This window comes from Aedes aegypti, chromosome 2, assembly GCF_002204515.2.
Source record: "Aedes aegypti strain LVP_AGWG chromosome 2, AaegL5.0 Primary Assembly, whole genome shotgun sequence".
NCBI classification, from domain to species: Eukaryota; Metazoa; Arthropoda; class Insecta; order Diptera; family Culicidae; genus Aedes; species Aedes aegypti.
The window spans coordinates 225,568,262-225,587,770 of record NC_035108.1 but is presented as its reverse complement, the minus strand read 5'-3'; the positions used below and the strand labels follow the sequence as shown (position 1 = coordinate 225,587,770).

The 19,509-nt window shown below is 35.6% G+C and overlaps 1 protein-coding gene across 14 annotated transcripts in view; it reads left to right on the top strand.

The window, feature by feature from the left end:
• The window catches only part of LOC5574827 (coiled-coil domain-containing protein AGAP005037), a 302,411-nt gene that overhangs the window by 118,740 nt on the left and 164,162 nt on the right, over positions 1-19,509 (top strand). For 12 of the 14 annotated variants that reach the window (XM_021844163.1, XM_021844162.1, XM_021844160.1 and 9 more), the window contains one exon: positions 9,767-9,859. The exons of the other annotated variants lie outside the window; for them this stretch is intronic. In XM_021844163.1, the coding sequence (XP_021699855.1) occupies positions 9,767-9,859 (93 nt within the window). The remainder of the gene's footprint in view (positions 1-9,766; positions 9,860-19,509) is intronic. 14 annotated transcript variants of the gene reach the window in all.

The following is a 19,509-nucleotide window of genomic DNA, read 5'->3' as shown; positions in this document are numbered from 1 at the left end:
GCTAAACTTGACCCATCAATGATATCCATAGTCTATCGCCATCAATGCACTGGTGATGGAATAGACACCATGATGTTGATGTGATATGGAATAATCCGAATTGTATCGCAGTCGGCCTGTACAAATCAGCAAATTTCAAGCGTTGATAGTGACAGCAAGCAACTCTGTTGATGGGCCGTTGGTTTTGAACATCCCGAAATATTCCATTGGAAGTTTACGCAATGTTATGAAATATTCCAGATAACAAATTTAACATGACTTACGCAGCGCTTTACGCTGTTATGTGAATACCTCTATTATCTGAAATACGAGTAGTCGTAAAAATGCTATTATGTTCTATTCATTTGAACTCAGATGTTTTGTTTAATAATGAATATTCTTTGTGAGAGACCCACCAATCCAATATAACAAGTGTTGGGAACGGTAATAGTAGTAGGCTTGAATTTAACGAGAATCACGTGGCTCTTCCCAGTACAGTAGTTTAAAACGTGAATCTCATCAAGTAGCCTATGTTGGGTGCACGAATTTTCTAAATTGCTAGTGTCATTGAAGGCTCTAAATGCGGGAAATAGAACATTTTTCTACAGTAATTTTGGGTTGCCCTTAGCTACGGATGTTTTGCTATTGTCAAGTCTTTTTGCCTATAGCAGCGATGGGCGTGAGTTTCACTGGCTTCGCTTACTGTGATTTTCTTTGCTTGGCTACTGTAGAGTAACTTTTTTTTTTAATTTTTCCCAACCCTGAATATAATCCTCAATAAAATACACAATGAATGTTATTAATAAAATATAATTAAGATAAAGCTTTCGAATTGAATATGTCTTTAAAATTGATAACATTGAATTGATGGAATAATTGTTGTATTCAAATTACCATTACATCAATATTCTTAAATATAGGGGGAGATCCCCCAGTACCGGACACTTAAGCCACTAAATTCATAATTCGAAAAATATTGATTTGATGGGCTCGTGTTACCCATTTATGATAAATATTATCATTTTTATAGTGTAAAAAAATAAATTTGAAAATATAAATATGAATTTTGACATTGAGTTTTGATGATGTATTTTAGTACCAAATTGATCGATCTTGAAAGGTGGCACGATCTGGAAATGCCTCGAATTCTGTAAATTTGAACATCATTGAATGTGTACACTATAGAAATAGTTTATAATTACCAATTCAATGCAATTGCAACATTTACAAAACTAATTTGAGTTTTTCTTAGTTTGTAAGATGCCTATCAAAAACCTCTTTCATATATGATGAAAAATAGCACATTTTAAGATGTTGATATGAATGTTCATTCTTCTTAATTTTATTGCATGTTTGATACCATGGTCGACGGAACCCATGAAAAATGAAAGTATTTTGAGACACTGATGCAATAATTACAAAGATATCATATAACAAATCAAGCTGTCCGAAACTGAGGGACAGGAGGAGCTTAACCAAAATTGTAATTTGTCCATATTTACTTCAATTATGGTATAAAATACATTCATACTATCAAATTAGAATTATGTTCGATCATGCTTGCGGGATCCAAAGTATTTTTTCATGTTCAAAATAATTACTAAATAGGCTCAAAATTAAGAAGATATGTCAATTTTTTAAAGATTTTCAAACTTTTCTACTTTTTTAAAAAGGGATGCATATTTCAAGGATGTGTTATTCTACGCAAACATTAGTCTACAGAATAGCTTTCTTTTCTACCAATACACCATCTTGATTGGACCATGATTTCTCAATGTTTCGACTTTGTCCGGTATTGGGTGCTGTCCGGCACTGGGGGATCTCCCCCTAATAGTTTAGCTTAAATTTGTGTCGTGCTTGAAAAACAGATATTTTTATATAGATAAATTTCAAAGATTCTTGAGAAAAAGATCTCTTTAACTAAAGATGGCTGTCAAACGGGTAGCTATAATTTCAACTAAAAAAAACTACTCCACAAATTCTATCATCCAGAAAATCTACAAAAACGAGACCCTCTTTGTTACTTGCATACCTGTTGCAAACATTGCTCGATACAAATGGCAGATCTCCGTCCAACAAATTCGGCAAATTATGTTTACAAAATATAGACGCAATTTCATTTTCCGAAATTGATTTGGTTTTTCCAGGAATCGACAATTTTCAAATTTTATATCTACAGTTAACTCTCTCTTACTCGATATTCCGTATCTCGATATCGAGTAAGAGAACCATAGTAAAAGTTAGTTTTCATGGCTAATCCCTTGGATCGCAGTTGCACTGGTTTTGTGTTCTGAACAGAGCTGGGAAAAGTTCTGAAATTCACACTACAGTAGGCAAGCGCAGCAAATCACAGTCAGCGGAGCCAGTGAAACTCACGCTTATTGCTGCTGTAGGCAAATTGCCTTGAAAATAGCAAAACACCCGTTGCTAAGGGCAACCCAAAGCTACTGTAGAAAAATATTCTATTTCCCGCATTTACAGCCATCAATGACACTACTGATTTAGAAAATTCATGTACCCAACATAGGCTAACTTGATGAGATTCACAATTTTGAACTACTGTATTAGAAGAGCCATGTTCATGAAAAGTCGAAGAACTTCACGGGAAAATTTAGAAAAATAGGGGTTGAAAACTGACACTTTTTAGTAGAGGTTTGTTTCGCACTATCAAGCAGCCTACTGCGGGACAAAACAAGGTTTGTCGGGTCAACTAGTTCAAAATAAAAATTGTACGTCAATTTAGAAAATTGTACCTAACTAAACAAAAATTCAAAGTTCTTCCAAACTGTTGTCATGTTTTGATCATCGAATCTCAATCAATAAGCCCTTCAGTCATCAAACACGTTTTAGATTAAATTATAATACCGTTTCCGAGTTATCAATCCTCAGAGATGTCGGTAGTGAAAACGGACGAAGCTAAAATTTTATGGGGATGAATCATGTTTCATCAAAAGTAAAATTTGCTGTAAAAGCGGCGCAACCTAAAAGTTTTCAATTTTCGTGTCGTTTCATATATGGTTTAACCCTAAAACTCCCTCCTTGGGTACGCTACTGGTGAATGAAAAGCTGTGGATTTCCAGCTTAGAATATTTAATATTTTTTTCAAATTGCGGGGAAATTTTCAAGTCAATCGGAGCACCAGAAGCCATGATCCAAGCTTCCAAACTTGACCACGCTATATGAAAAAAAGATACTATATTTTGTTCAGTACTGTTTTCATTGTTATGTTCATTCTAACAATATTTTCGAGATTTACGACTTATAAATGCTGGAACTGGTTGTCGTCGCTTGATGGCGGGGAAGGTCAATGTTGATTGACTTGGTGGAGAGTGAATGAAAAGACTTAATATTTTCACATTTATAGCGTCGTATGCCGTGCCAATCATGCTACTTGAATTCACAGTCAACTCTTGGTAACTCGATATTGAAGGCAGTTATGGAATACAAAACAAAGTAAAAATAACTTTTACTATGGTGCTATAACTCGATATCGAGGTACTGTAATCCGGGGTAACATTGATCATTTTTTTTGGATATTTCTTTAATATTTTATTTGAAAATGCAAATGTTGAAAGTTTTATATTTTTAAAACAAGTATGCCACCCATAGCTCGGTGATATTTTGATTTAGCTTATATGGGGTAATATTGATCACCTATGTAAACAACGTTCGGTAAAATTGAAAATGTCGTTACCGTAATCCGGGGTAACATTGATCATTTTGTAGGAAGTTTCTTAAAAATTTCATATAAAAATGCATATGTTGCAAGTTTTATATTTTTAAAACAAGTACTGACACCTATTGCTCGTGTCTGTATACTTTTAAGTGATTTTTTTATTTTGCTGATATGGGGTAACATTGATCACCCATGAAAACAACGCTTGGTAATATTGAAATTTCATTACTTACTAAAACCATGGTCCCTGCAGCCGAGTATGAATGCCAAACTCTTACAAGTCATTTAGTTTTTAAGTTATCTCAATGTAAAACACTTTGAATTGTGAAATACGCCTAAATGTAGGCAATGTCCTAAGAAATATCTGCATTCTTCATAGTAATTAGTGAATTATGCTTAACTGAACATATTTATGAAAGTTTTCACAACGGAATCATTTTTGGCGGTTTCATTTTTAGTAACAACCGCATTTCTTTTGCTTATATCGTTTTCAGGACTCATGTAAGACATGATTCTTTGATCTTGTCATCCTCAATCATGAAAATCATTGTTTCCAAAAGTCGAAAAATGAACATGAACACAACTTAATTTTCGAAAAAACCTTGATGTTTCTTAGTTCTTGAATAGAAGGAAGATAATCACCATTCATGCATTGAAAATATTTCAGCGATAAATGTAGATTCGAACTTTTTATAAGGAGGGTCATTGCGATCAATGTTACCCCGCTGATCAATGTTACCCCGGATTACGGTACTTACTTAAATCATGGCTTCTGAAGCCGAATATGAAGTTTAAACGCTTACAAGTCGTTTACATTTTAAGTTAGGGTAAGTGTACCAGTTATGGCTATATTGGTTCCCTATTTGGCAAAACGTGTTTTCTCGAAAACTTTCACATGTGTTAACATCAAGATATATTTGATATTAAACTACTTAAACACACAGAATGTTTAAGTTTTTGAAGATAATCAAATTATCACGTATGGCGAAATAGGGAACCATTATGTCCATAACTGGTACACCTACTCTATTTCAGAAATAAAAACACCTCGAACAGCGAAATATGCCTAAATGTAGGCAATTTCCGAAGGAAATTCTTCATTCTTAACAGTAATTCGATATTGTTGCCTAATTGAATATTCTTATGTGACAACGGAATCGTTTTCGGCTTTGCCTTTTTTTTATTAGGAATCGCATTTTCCTTGCTCATATCGCTTGCAGAACTTATATGAGACATGAATTTTCGGTAGTGTAATCCTTAACTATTGAAATCGTTGTTTCGAAAAGTTGACAGATTTATGCATAAAGTAAACGCAATTTTCGCAAAAATCCTAATTTTTATAAGCTATATGCACAATTCACATCTGTCAATAAATGATGATACGAACTTTTTACGAGATGAGTCATTCCAATCAATGTTACCCCGCTGATCAATGACACCCCGGATTACGGTACGGAATTCATAGTTGGGCGGGACTGATGTAGTGTATAGAACTCACGCATCTAACGCCAAGGACCTGGGATCGAATCCCATCCCCGAGATAGTCACTTATGACCTCATAAGGTTATTGTGACGACTTCCTTCGGAAGGTAACTACAGCCGTTGGTCCCGAAATAAACTAGCCCAAGGCTAAAAATCTCGATTATAAAGATAAAAAAAAACATGGATATGAGGATTTGACTGTGTATTATCGATATACATTGAAAATATTTACAGCCAGGTGTCTAAAACGGAATAAAACTGGTTTTGTAATCTGGATAAAGAACGTACTAGATATCAATAGGCCGGAAGTATAGATTAATTTATAGTAAACACTTTCTTGCTATATGCATGGCTATATATCTAGAAATCCGAAGATGCCCGTCGTAATGGTCAACTAGTGCTCCACGTGGTCGATAGTGAGGCAATAAACGTGGAATTCTTTTTTTAGCGTTCTGCCTTGCCTGAAGCTAAGAAGGTGCACTGTGTTGCGAGGTTCTTCGTTCATGAGATTTGTGTTACATTAATTGGTTTAACCCTTAATGAAAAAAATAGTTCAAATATTTTTTTTTCGATAAAAATTTCTCAGTGAAAATGCTTGTAAATCTACTTTAATATTATACTTGAACTTCAAAGGTACAAATCTCAGTATAATAAAGTTAAGCGGCCAAGTAATGAGCAAAAAATCGATTTAGAAAAATTAATTGCTGCAAAAATTAACGATTCTGATCGTGAGATTTGAAAATACTTATCAAATAATTGTGCCCCCGATGAATTCTGATTCTGATCAGTGTTGGCAAAATATTAGTCTAAAATTTCTTATCTGTTTTCTTTAATATTGTCAATGTTGAACAACTGAATGCAGGAAAACAAGTACAACGGTGAGCCTCATTGGCTCATGTATTGAAATTTTATAACAAATGTGATTTTAGTACTAAAAATATGTTCAAAATAAAAAAAAATCGGGGAATCCCATTTCGGGGTCAAATGGATCACTTATCAATGCAATTATTGTTAGTTTTGAGAACCACTCTAGTTAGTTAATTTGGGCTCCCTGAATCCAAATATGCTTGCCAAATTCTCAACAATACAATATGTAGGGTAGGTGTACCAGTTATGGACATAATGGTTCCTTGTTTCGCCATACGGGATAATTTGATTATTTTCAAAGTTTTAATCATTCTGTGTGTTTTAGTAGTTTGACATCAAATGGATCGTGATGTTAAAACATTAAAAAATAATCAAAATGTGAAATTTTTTGGGAAAACGCATATGGCCAAATAGGGAACCACTATAGCCATAACTGATACAGTTTCCCTATGGAAATAATAAATAATTAAATTACAAGAATATCGCGTAAAACGCCTTAATGTAGGCAATTCCCTAAGAAATTTCAAACTATTTAAAAGAAATTCAACTGTTTTAACAAAATGTGTGAATTGATTAGAATTTTAGCTTAGCTTAGACTGACTACACATATCAATGGTTGCTATTCCGTGATTGACCGAAGTCAGTGAAAATGCACAAAGAATCAACTAGAAGTTTGACTGGGATTGGCCATAATCTTCTTCAGTGTGCATAATTCAGTGCCTCTATTTATACAGGGTCAATAACGGCGCCGGCCACGTCCTTGCAGTCAGGTGGGATTGAGGGAAGGAATGTTAGTGTGTAACCTTTGCTATTTGGAGACCGTGTTTGCCTCTGCATCTCCACAAAGGTTACTGGGAGGGATGTTTGTTAATGGGGAGGATCGTTGGGTCACAGGATTCACTTTGATAAGCAATTAGACCATGATAAATAATTATTTGTGAGATATAAACATGATTATGCCGACACTTGGGGTGACGAACCATTCAAAGTTTGTTGAACAAATACCTAAATGAAACATTCCTAACACTCCTATTCTTATGCCGACACCCACAGTGACGAACCATCCAAAGTTTGCTGAACAAAGTGAACCCTTCGGAAGTCCACACCTGCAGTGTCCAACCATTCAAAGTTTTTTTCATCACAAAAATAAAGGTAAAAAGAAAGGGGTGTTTTGCATAGCATAGCATAGCATAGCATAAACTGACTGTACATGTCAATGGTTGCTACTCCGTGATTGATCGGAACTGGTAAGAATTGCACTACGATCCAAATGAATAAGGGATGGGAGTTTCCGCTTACTCTCGAAGTGCAATTTTAGCAGATCTAATATTATTGATCAATAACGGCGCCGGCCAAGTCCTTACAGTCAGTTGGGATGGGGAAGGAATGTTAGGGTGTAATGATTGTTGCTTCTAGAGACCGAGAATACCTCTGCATCTCCACAATCACCACGGGAAGGGTGTTTATTAGTGAGGAAGGAAAAGATCTGGGAGTCACCTCTGGTCGGTGATGCGATCCATGGACAAGGGGGAAATATACGACTTGTATTTAAAGCTAGTTTTGTATTTTTGTCTCGAGAAGTTTTTGGAAAAATTACGTCAACATCTATAATGTCGAACAATTCAAAAGACGTTTTTATTAATGACGAAAACTGAAAATTACATGTATATATTTTAACTTATATGAAACAGGAATAATGCCGACACTTGTAGTGACGAACCATACATAGTTTGTTTGAAAATTACATATGAGTATTACTGTGCATTTTGTCTCGATATGGTAGAAGTTTTAGAAAATACGTCAACATTCACAATGTCGAACAATTCAAAGGATAATTTTTAATAATGTCAAAAAGAGAAAAATATATGTATATTCAAATTGTATAAGAAAAAAGCATAATGCCGACACCTATAGTGACAAACCATACAAAGTTTGTTTTAATATTACATAAAAGTTACGCTTTCAAGAAAATATGTGTTATCATAAGCATGAAACGAACTCACCAGTTGGCCATCCATTCTCGACTGAACACAAAACTGACACTGACAGCAAAACTTCTTGGCGTCCCGAAAATAAACCGTCTTGCTTGGGCCTTCCCAAATACGTACCCAGCAAGACGCTCCAAAACAAAGGGAAAAAAAAAAAAAAAATCTCCGGCGACGAAAACACGCGCGAAACCGTCAACAAACTCTATCGGACGACGCAAAACCGAACCGTCCTGCTTGGGCTTCTCGAAGCACTACCCAGCAAGACGCTCCAAAACAGGGGGAAAAAATTCTCCGGCAACGAAAACGCGCGAATCCGTCAGCTAAATCAATCGGACGACGCAAAACCGAACTGTCCTGCTTGGGCTTCACAAAGCACTACCCAGCAAGACGCTCCAAAACAGGGGGAAAAAAATTCTCCGGCAACGAAAACGCGCGAATCCGTCAGCTAAATCAATCGGACGACGCAAAACCGAACTGTCCTGCTTGGGCTTCACAAAGCACTACCCAGCAAGACGCTCCAAAACAGGGGGAAAAAAATTCTCCGGCAACGAAAACGCGCGAATCCGTCAGCTAAATCAATCGGACGACGCAAAACCGAACTGTCCTGCTTGGGCTTCGCAAAGCACTACCCAGCAAGACGCTCCAAAACAGGGGGAAAAAAATTCTCCGGCAACGAAAACGCTCGAATCCGTCAGCTAAATCAATCGGACGACGCAAAACCGAACTGTCCTGCTTGGGCTTCACAAAGCACTACCCAGCAAGACGCTCCAAAACAGGGGGAAAAAAATTCTCCGGCAACGAAAACGCGCGAATCCGTCAGCTAAATCAATCGGACGACGCAAAACCGAACTGTCCTGCTTGGGCTTCACAAAGCACTACCCAGCAAGACGCTCCAATTTAACAAAATGTGTGAATTGATTAGAATTTTGATGATAAAAACTGTTTTCAGTTCAGTTCAGTTTCCAGGCTGACACCATGGTCAAATCAATGTTTAGTATTAAAAGTTTATGGGTGTCTCTCAATTCCGCACCGAACATGAATCTACATTTTTGCATTATTTTCATAGAAATAAACATTCTTCGATACCAAAAATTTCACAACACACAATTTGATAATAACTTAGACAAACAACGCTCATTTACTACAGGTTACATTGATATTGGTGCTCTATTAATAAGAAATAGAATCGTGTGACACGATGATAAATTTTACCCGAATTTACGGCAACTTAACGGCCAATTTAGCATGAAAGACTAGCCTCATTGTTTTTTTTAACATAAAAAAATGATTTGTTGATTGTTAAGTAGAATTATAAAAAATCTGTCTGAAAATGTCGGAAAATCAGTTTTATGAAAATTATTATATTTTTTGAATTAATAGTTTCTTTAAAATCTGTATTTAAATTTCAAACGCCTTAACTAAAAGCTTTCTTTGTCCATCTGCGGTGTTTTGATTTTGTATGGGATTTTGGCTTTAACTGGCCTTTTGTTTTCATTTTTTTAGGGGAGAGTGAGAAATAGAGGAATATTTTCGTGCAGTGTCCTATTGACCATTTTTCGTATTTGTATGTCGTGTGGCAAGCAGTAGGATGCACTACCCTAGGAAGTCGAATAAATTTTAAAATTAAATAGATCCTTAACCGCTGGTATTCAAGCCCACCTCTATCATCAGCATGGTCTTGCTGAATTGCTTTTTGGGCTCATCGACTCGAAGTTGAACAACTTAATTATCTATAATCAAAGTAATAAAGATTTCTTTTCATTTTATTTTCTAGGACTACCTTCGAAGCCAATACGGTCGTACGGATCAAAAGGAAGCATTGGACCGTCATTTCAATACTCGCCAGATCAGCTTTATAGCATTCCAGGTATTGCTATATTTTTTCTTGGATCGCATTTGCACTGGTTTCTGTAACTGTTCTGTAACTTGATATCTCCCCACCTCCGTGGTGGCCAAAGTGCTTCGTGTCTTCTAGATCTCCTGAACGTGACAGACTACGTACAATTTTTCGTGAGTAGTCTGTACTACCCCCAAAGTTATCGTGACAAGCACACTGATCTATTCGGGTAACTATCTTCAATCAGAAATACAGGCGATTGAAAAATGAGGCTGAGCATCATGGAGAGTTGACTTTAGAATGAATTTCAGTTTTCAGAAAAACGATTCTAAAGTTTAGATGATGAAATGATGTTAAATCGTTGATCGTTAAGGTGAAGCGGCGTGTAACTCAAAGAATCATTAGAATCATCATTGATGTAATAGTAGTAGTGTCGCCTTTCCATGTATATTTTCAAAACAAACAAACAAAAAATATAACATTTGTGTTAAGCATATTTTTATGTAAACACATGGGAAATTTAGTAGATTGACGAGTTTTGGAAATCAAAATCAACTCTTCAATCGTACATATCAAAAGAAAACATTACAATTAAATGAAGGACAACGGAATTTCTCTGTTTTTTATTTGATTTATCGCATATTTTTGTTATGCATCGGTACGGTTTATGTTTGCAAGGGGTTGTCAGGTGATTGGTGACAGATTTTTCTAGCAATTGTTATATGCTTGTTTTCGGAACATTTGCTGCATATTATAAAAACTTGTCATTTTGCAAATAGTTTTCCATCACAAGATCACTAATTTAATAAAATTTTAATGATTTTTGTGATCAAATCACATAAAATGCTATGATTTTACAGATAGCGACTCTGACATCACTGCGCTCAACGATCGCGATGATTGTGCACACACGATAAACGCGTCCCGACGCATCGCACTGCGGAGCTTTTCAATTATTTTGGGTGGTCCAAATTGATAAACTCTTGGTTTGATTTTATGCTTCGTAGAGATGGTTTTTGTAATTTGAGAGAATCGAAAAACAAACAACGTATGAGTTTCATGTTTCTATGCTTTGCCCAACCTTTCCGCACTGAAAATTAATACAACAGAAAAAAAGTTGGATATTTTAGACTATAAACACAGGCATGTCTCAGTGTGCGGTGGCGGCGTCGATTCGCAGCAAGTGAAAACCATCGCCATAATAGTTTTGAGTGTTGCGGTTGATAAAACTTTATAAATATTTGATTCCCGTTTGAAATGTGTTCCTTTAAGGAAAGTAAATGAAAGATTTGTTTAGTGGAAGTGTAGTGAACGCAATATGAAATCCAAAACACAAATGCTTGCTGCAGAATTACAATGGAAAAGGTAAGCACCTTCTATTTATAAGTGTAGTTGTGTGAGGCAATGAAATGCGACATAAAATCGGAGATTTTTTTTGAGAATATAAATCTCATGTATATTGTCGCTAAATTGATAATGCTGTATCTGAAAGTGTTGATTAACTATTGAAATACCATTTGAAGCATTTTTCTTCGCATAAATTATCCATTAAATCAGGTGATAAGATGTTATATTTCATCGATGTTGCAAATAACAATACTATCGTAACAATATGTTAATGATTTTGGAAGAAGCCATTTTGTGATGACGCACCAAAAGGCCTTAAACAACATGCGTGCTAATATTTTGTTTTTCGAATTTAGCAGAATAATATCTTTTTAGTTAGTGCACATATGGATTTTTTTAAATATTACTCGGTAATTTGTCTGCTTTTTGCTCCAAATCCATACCTGATTATTTCGTTTTTTATGTAAATCATACAGCCCTGGGCTTGGGATTATAATTCCCAGAAAGCGATGTTGTTAGATATTTGATCGCTTTGATTAGTAGTTTTGATTAGGGGTCATGCACAAATTACGTCACGCTCCGAGGGGGGGGGGTCAAGCTAAGTGTGACAAGCCTTACAAAAATTTCGGAGGACTCATACAAAAAACGTGATGAAGGGGGGGGGGGTGGTCAAAAAAGTTGAAATTTAGCGTGACATAATTATTTTCTCCCTGGCCACGATCACAGGGTTTCACGGTGCCAAAGTAAAACGTGCATCATAATAATATCTGTCTGTGAAACATATCACCTTTCCAATACTGTGGCACACCTCTAACGGTTCATGATTTTCATGAAACGGCTGCATTCAGGTGGAGGATCTGTTAATATGTTTCAGCATATTATCAGGTCCTCTTTGAACGGAGGGACCGCCAGGGCTCAGTAGTTATGAACCAGTGCTGATTGTTGATGGTTCAGTTTGTTTACACGAGCCGTAGCATCCTTTGGACTAATCAGTAATGGTGGATAAGTTTCGAAGCTAACGTGTGATCAATCGTTTTATAATGCAACATAAGAATGGGTGTTTGGTTTAACTGTGCGTTACACTCGTCGTTATAAAATTAGTGATTGTGAAGGTGCTAATAATGATATTTGAAGAAATGTGTGGTGATGAAAATATTTGAAAATTGCATTGGAAGTTATTGTGATAGTTTTGTTAAAAACACATAATAATACTAATATGAACCCTAAGTGGTACGTCTGTTTGTCTAAGCTACTAGTTTAATGATGGTTATAATACATTTTGCAATCATTTCTCTGAATATAAAACTATAGACTAGTTCTTAACACATTCATGATAAAAGTGTTCACAATGACAGCGAGTGCAGTAAAATTTATCGAAGTGATTTTATTTTTCTACTGTAACTTTCTTGATCGTAGTGCTAAATCGTAGTTTGATTATCTTTTGATTATTTAGTTATGATAACAGATGGTAAATGGTAACAAAAATAAATTATTGTGAAAGTAGTGTGATGTAATTTTGATAAAAAAAATGTAGCTGTGATAGTAATGTGATATAATGGAAAGTATAATTATATGATGTGTAAGGTACCCCGTGGCAAGTAGGACATAAAAAAACGATAGTTCAAACAAATTGTTCAGAATAATTTTCAAATATCAATATATTGCAAATCCTACAACACGGTCACATTTTGGCAACATTTTTGCTGATGTGTGCATGAAATTGATCGAATAATTTCGAAATTGTGAAAACCTTAGATGAAAGATATACAATGAGTTCTTAGACGCAGTTGCCTCGCTAAACGGGGTAAGTGGGACACATCCAGTTTCATGCGTCAGTCCACATCATTAAGTCAACCGTTGCAATACCAGGATTGATAAATCATAGATATTTTATTTTGAGTGCATATTTGATGTTCATAAGGGATCAACCATAAAATACGTAACGTTTTAGGAAGAAACCCTACATTTAATAATATGTCACATCGCATTTAATTTTAACTGAAAATTTCTCAAAAAAAAGCGTAAAGAGGTATAAAAAATGTTCAAAATATATCATTCATAAGTTATCAATTGGAATGCAGCAAGTAATCTTTCAATAATTGACGAATTTTTGAATATGTTCTGTTATTATTCTTATGCATGGAGGAAAACCACTTAATGGGATGGAATTGTTTTCCGCAACTACTGAAATAGCAAATAAAGTTCAATAAAAATAGAAAAGTAATCGTTCTCATGACGTATTTTAAATTTTATTTCTATCTTCGCTCAATTTTAAATTCGTATTTCAAAAATAAACATAAAAAAAATATTCAGGAAAAAATTGTCATTTTTTTTCCCTTTTCAGCTATTATGTAACATAAGAATGGTTTTTTTTTGGATAAAAAGCATTTGTTTGAATATTTTAATGCTACTCTATAAGAAAATGTTTGAAACGTGTAGGAAAAGTTTTAATTCTGGTGCTTGGTTTGATAGGTCCCACTTACCCCGGATATTACGATATTTTGGGGTAAGTTAGACCATAGAAATTTTCATATGAAATGAAAACAAAATACGTGTTTACCGTAAGCAGCTTGTAAAGCTACGTAAAGTTGTAACTTACCGATGGTAATTCGATTTTTGACACAATTATTTTTTGCGAGCCAATGCAGAACGTGAAACGTGTCACAATTTATCATGCAAGTTAAAAATGGCGCTGAGCTGACAACTGTTACAAGGAGCACATGGTAATAAAAATAACAATATTTTTTGTACTTAATACATTCCTTACTATTGTATCTTCAACTTTCTAGAAGAATACCCCCTTGAAAAACTTTTCCTAAACGAGCTATGACGGATGGTCCTACTTACCCCGTATTCTCACTTGCCCCGGGGTACCTTATTACGAAAATTAATGAGTTAAAACAGCTATCATTCATCAAAATCACTTATACTTGTGGGAAATATAAATTCAAGCTGGCGAGAAGATTACAAACTTAGGGCGGGTTATGAGCACAGTCAGACCCTTGAATGTGCAAATTGGATTAGTATTTGAGAATGCCATTGGCAGTTTGTAATCTCTTACGATGTTTTTCAAGATCCAACAGGGTTGCGGATAGGACCAAAGGGAAACCAGTAGCATCCACTTAAATTATAGGACAACCTATTAAATGAAATAACTGCCTATCAAATAAGCCACATCATCTAAGTCTATACATATACATATGTTAGTCATAGGGTCATGACGAGCGTTTGGTATGTATGGTAATAGCTGATTCTAATCTAATGGGGGTATTACACGACCACGCGGACGATTTCGAAACATTTTTTTTCTATATGTTGGTCTCATGAACCGAAAGGCTCAGCTACGCTGAAATACCGTTCTTTAGAAACTATTCAGGGTGCCCGGGGAAAGTGGGACCTAAAAAACGATAATTGAAACAAATTGTTTAATATAATTTTCAAATGTCAATATTCTTCAAATCCAATAACATGGTCACATTTTGGCAACATATTTGCTGGTGTGTGCATGAATTTGATCGAATAATTTGGAAATTGTGAAAACCTTACAAGAAAGTTGTAAAATGGGCCATTAGACGCAGTTGCCTCCGTAAACGGGGCAAGTGGGACCCATCCAGTTTCATGCGTCAGTCCACATCATTAAGTCAACAGTTGCAATGATAAGATTAATAAATCATTGATTTTGAATTTTGAGTACATATTTGATATACATAAGTGATCAACCATAAAATTGCGCTTTAGAAAATAAAACGTACATCTAATGGTATGTCACATCGCACTTAATTTTAACTGAGTATTCTTCACTAAAACCGTAAAGAGGAATAAAGCATGTTCAAAATCTATAATTTTTATGTTACTAATTAAAAAGTAGCACGTAAACTTTTCATAATTGATGAGATTTCAAATATGTTCTGTTATTATTGTTATGCATGGCAGAAAACCACCACTTAATGGAATGGAATAGTCTCTGTCCTTGTTCAGTTTTCAATTCGTATTTAAAAAAACCTTAGAATTATATACAGAAAAATGAGACATTTTGTCTCTCTCTTAAACAATTACGTAATTTTAGATTAATCTTTTTGGTAAAAAAACATTCGTTTGAATTTGTTTAGGAAAATGTTTGAAACGTGTAGGAAAAGTTTTGGTTCTGGTTTCACTTACCCCGGGTATAAATATATTTTGGAATAAGTTAAATTTTGCATATGAAATGAAAACAAAATACCTGTTTATCGTAAACAGCTTGTAATTACTTAAAATTGTAACTTACTGATGGTAATTCGATTCATAACACATATTTTTTGCGAGCCAATGCAAGACGTGAATCGTGTCACAATTAATCACGCAAGTTGAAAATGGCGCTTAGTTGACAAATGTTATATGGAGCACATGGTATTCAATATAACAATATATTTTGTATTAAAACATTCCGTATCATTGTATCTTCAACTTTCTAGAATCTAGAAGAATACCCCATTGAAAAACTTATCCTAACTAAGCTAAGACGAAATGTCCTACTTACCAGTGTTTGAACTGAACGCGAGCCAAAAACGAACGGACCGCGTTCCATTTTTTGCTCAAGAACGCAGAAGTCAATGAACTTCCGAGCTGCATTATTTTGACTCCTCTGCAGAGCTTTCTTCCTGATTTTACAACAGCTACTCCATATTGGTGCAGCATACAATATGGCTGGCTTGAAAATTTGTTTGATGATCAAAAGCTTGCTCTTAAGACAAAGTTTTGATTTTCTATTAAAAAGTGGATAAAGACATTTTACAGTGCAGTAACGACAAATTAAAATGAAGATTTAATATGAGAAACATTACCTATCATGACATGACTAAACAACATCCTAGTGCAATTACGACGGTAAATAAATTTTTTGCAATTCCGTTGCAAATCAATCAACTTTTCATTGAGAAGTTGATCAACATAACGGCCTACTTTTCCTACCAAATAAAACAGTGCTGAAAAGTGCTACTTTTCAGCACTCTTTTCGGTGCTGAAAAGTAGCACTTTTCAGTACTGTTTTGGTGGGCGTCAACCGAACAACCCAGTGTCCTAGTCTCTTCATGCCATGCTTATTGTGCGCGGCGTGTGAGTCGAGACGAGTCGTTCTCACCTCGGGTGACGTGATGCGACTAATGTTAATCAAATGGAAGCGAGTCGACACCTTACCGACTCGTCTTGCCTTACATGCCGCACAGAAAAAGTACAATTGCATCTGATTCTTGAGTTTGTTCTATGTCTGGCGTGAGGTGAGAATTGTCGGTGTCCTATACTGCCTATGGGCATAACTGCATAACAGTCACATTCGACATTTTTGTCAATTTCGAGTTAATACCGGGGAGAGTCATCAAATAACAAATACTTTCGATCCACTTACTAAAATATGTGAGATTGTTCTAGAAAATTCGAAAAAAATACCAAGTTGTTTTGTCACATTGGCAATTGTAACCGCATAACAGTCACATTGAGATTATACATGAGCCTCATAATGCAGTGGCAACGAAATTTCTATCAGAATTTTTTTCTGACTATTCACCCAATAAGCGATATGAGTTGTACAAAATTTCAGCCTCAAATAAGCACTTTTGAATTCTTAGTGATTTTTTGAAATATCAGTTCCCTCCCATACTGCAATAAAATGCAAACTTGATATCCCATTTACTCAATGCCTACTTTTGTCGAATGTTACAAATATGCAGTTATGGGCAGTATAGCGAGGTGACAATTCTCGACTCGAGGCTCCGACACAGGTTGGCGATACTGATGTGGGGTCGGATCGTCCAGCATTTGTAGTCACTGTGCTTTCTTACCTGTTCATTCCTCTACAAGGGAATATAGATCTGCATGATACCGATGGGAACGAGAAGAATTGTGACATTCATGGGTACTACTGTGTCACAGCCTACGTGATTGAAAAATACTGAATTGAAACTACGCATGGCTGTATGCCCATGTGGGTTCTCTTGCAATGTTTGTTTGTGCTTTTAGAGTTCATCGAGTTGAAACGGCATTTTTCGAAATAGCAAAAAATGTTGTATGCAACTCGTTGCAACACTCGATTTTTTCAGCACTCGTTGTATTTATCCAACTCGGCGAGCCTCGTTGGATAAATGTACAACTCGTGCTGAAAAAATCATCATTTTGCAACTTGTTGCATAAATAACTATTAGTACACTGATGAATAGTTACGAAATGATAGTTTTATTGGTTTACTACTTGTTTCGCTACATAAGTAGATGTTTTTCATTTACAATTTCTCATGCTGACGTTCTTAGTTTATAGCTCAAATACATTACATTCGAACAGTTGTTTTCATTTTTTTAAGGTTTGGAGGAAAAACATATCAATATTAAATTACTTTGTTCGTTGGTCCTAAAATAATCAATAGAATTGTTTGATCTATCATTACATTTTGCAGCATTATTAGCATTAATTTGTCAAGTCAATTCCATTTACCCAACCCCATCTTATTTTCTCTCTCCCATGGAGTTCGCGTGTTTTTTTTTTAATTTTTTCCGAAAAAATCATATTATCTCATTAGTGCAGCTAATGCAGATGGGATTGACTTGCAGTATAATGCAGTATAATATTATCAAAGATGTCTTGCCCCTAAGCCATTACCTTTCCTATCATCGACTTTGAATTGACCTGCGCTCTTATTGCTAGGGGAAGTGGTGGGAAAATGAACACCGTGCCTGTTAGAGAAGAAAAAACAAATTTGATTGCATTTTTATCACGCACGGACGATTTAGAGCATAAATCTGAGTGTTCGGGTTGATATGAAGGTCAATTGAAGTAAAAATGTCAACGAAAACTAAGATTTTTTAAAAATCACGTTTGAACTGACGTAACTTTTAGCTCGGGAGTCTTGAGGTTTTTCAGTGAGGTCAATATCGTTATGATATGATGTCAAATCTGATACCTTTAGATTTCTTTTTGAATAGGTTACAATCATTAATGGATATATTTTCGGGAATGCAACGAAAATGTTCAAAAATATTTATTTTACTCATGTTTTTTTGCATGATGTTCATTTTACCACCAACAGGTGTTCATTTTGATTGTCCGACATTTCCCCGAAAACCATATCCCCGAATGATTTCTTCCCGAAGGATTTTCTCCCGAAAACCATTTTCCCGAATGAACTGTTTCCCCGAATGTACCGTTTCCCCGAAAGCTTTTTCCAAAGACATTTTTTATTTATTTAAAAAGAATATCGGTGAAGGTCCATCCACAAATTACGTAACACTTCAGGGTCGGGGAGTAGTAGGCTCAAACGGCTCACACAAAAATTTGAAATTGTTCATACGAAAAGCGTTACGGAAGGTGGGAAGGGGGTCACAAATTTCCAATTTAGGCGTTACTTAATAAATGGACGCTGCCTTAGACTATATTCAGCAAGCTTGATAATCACTTCAACGAATGATTTTCTTATGAATGATTGGAATCGAAAAACAGGTCTGCTTTTAAAAATATGTTAAAAAAGTTAAGTTCGGTATTCAAATTTTATTATGCTAAGAATCGTAATAAAAATACATAAAATGTTTCGAAAGAACATTCAAGAGATGAACAAATCAGACGTTTAATGTTGTTTGTTCAAACATAATTAATCTTAATGACATCTGGCTGAACGGGCAAAGGCAGAATAATGAATTTGTCACAATGTTTCGTCCAGGGTTGACCAGGCCCTACGTTGTGATTTACTTTGGTCCCGGAGGGGCAGACGAATGACGATAACTTCTTCTATTACGGTGATTTATTGCCCACCACCGAGAGGCAGTGCTCCTGCTCGGTGGGGGATACTCTTCTGTTACAGATCAACTTACAACTAACTATCACAGGGAATGATCTCTCTTATATATGCGAGAGGTAGCAAAATGTACACATCGCATGTAGCATTGTTACATCGCTGTAATGCGCCGATAGCTAGCATCACGCAGCCCAAAGCAACAGCATGAAAGCAAACGGGCTGCTTGCTGCTAGCTGGGGTTAAAGGAGACAAATTGAATTATTAAAGGTTGACTGATTGAAAACAGTTTGCAGGATTCAAAGACGTGACCCTAATGAGACTTCACTGCATGAAAACTTAGAAAGTCACTAACGTCGTTTTCGTTTTTAGGAACTGGCCCAGTGATCAACACATAAACAAACCAACGTTAAGCAAATGTAGTTTGGTCGAACCTAAATCGGGTTGAAGTTGAAACTGTGATTCAGAACGACCAGTTCCAAGTTTCGCCAGTTTCCAACCTAGGCTCAAAAACGAATTCGACATTAGTTGATTTGGGACGCATCTGACAGTCCAGCACACCGTGTCCAGGCTGTTTCAGTTT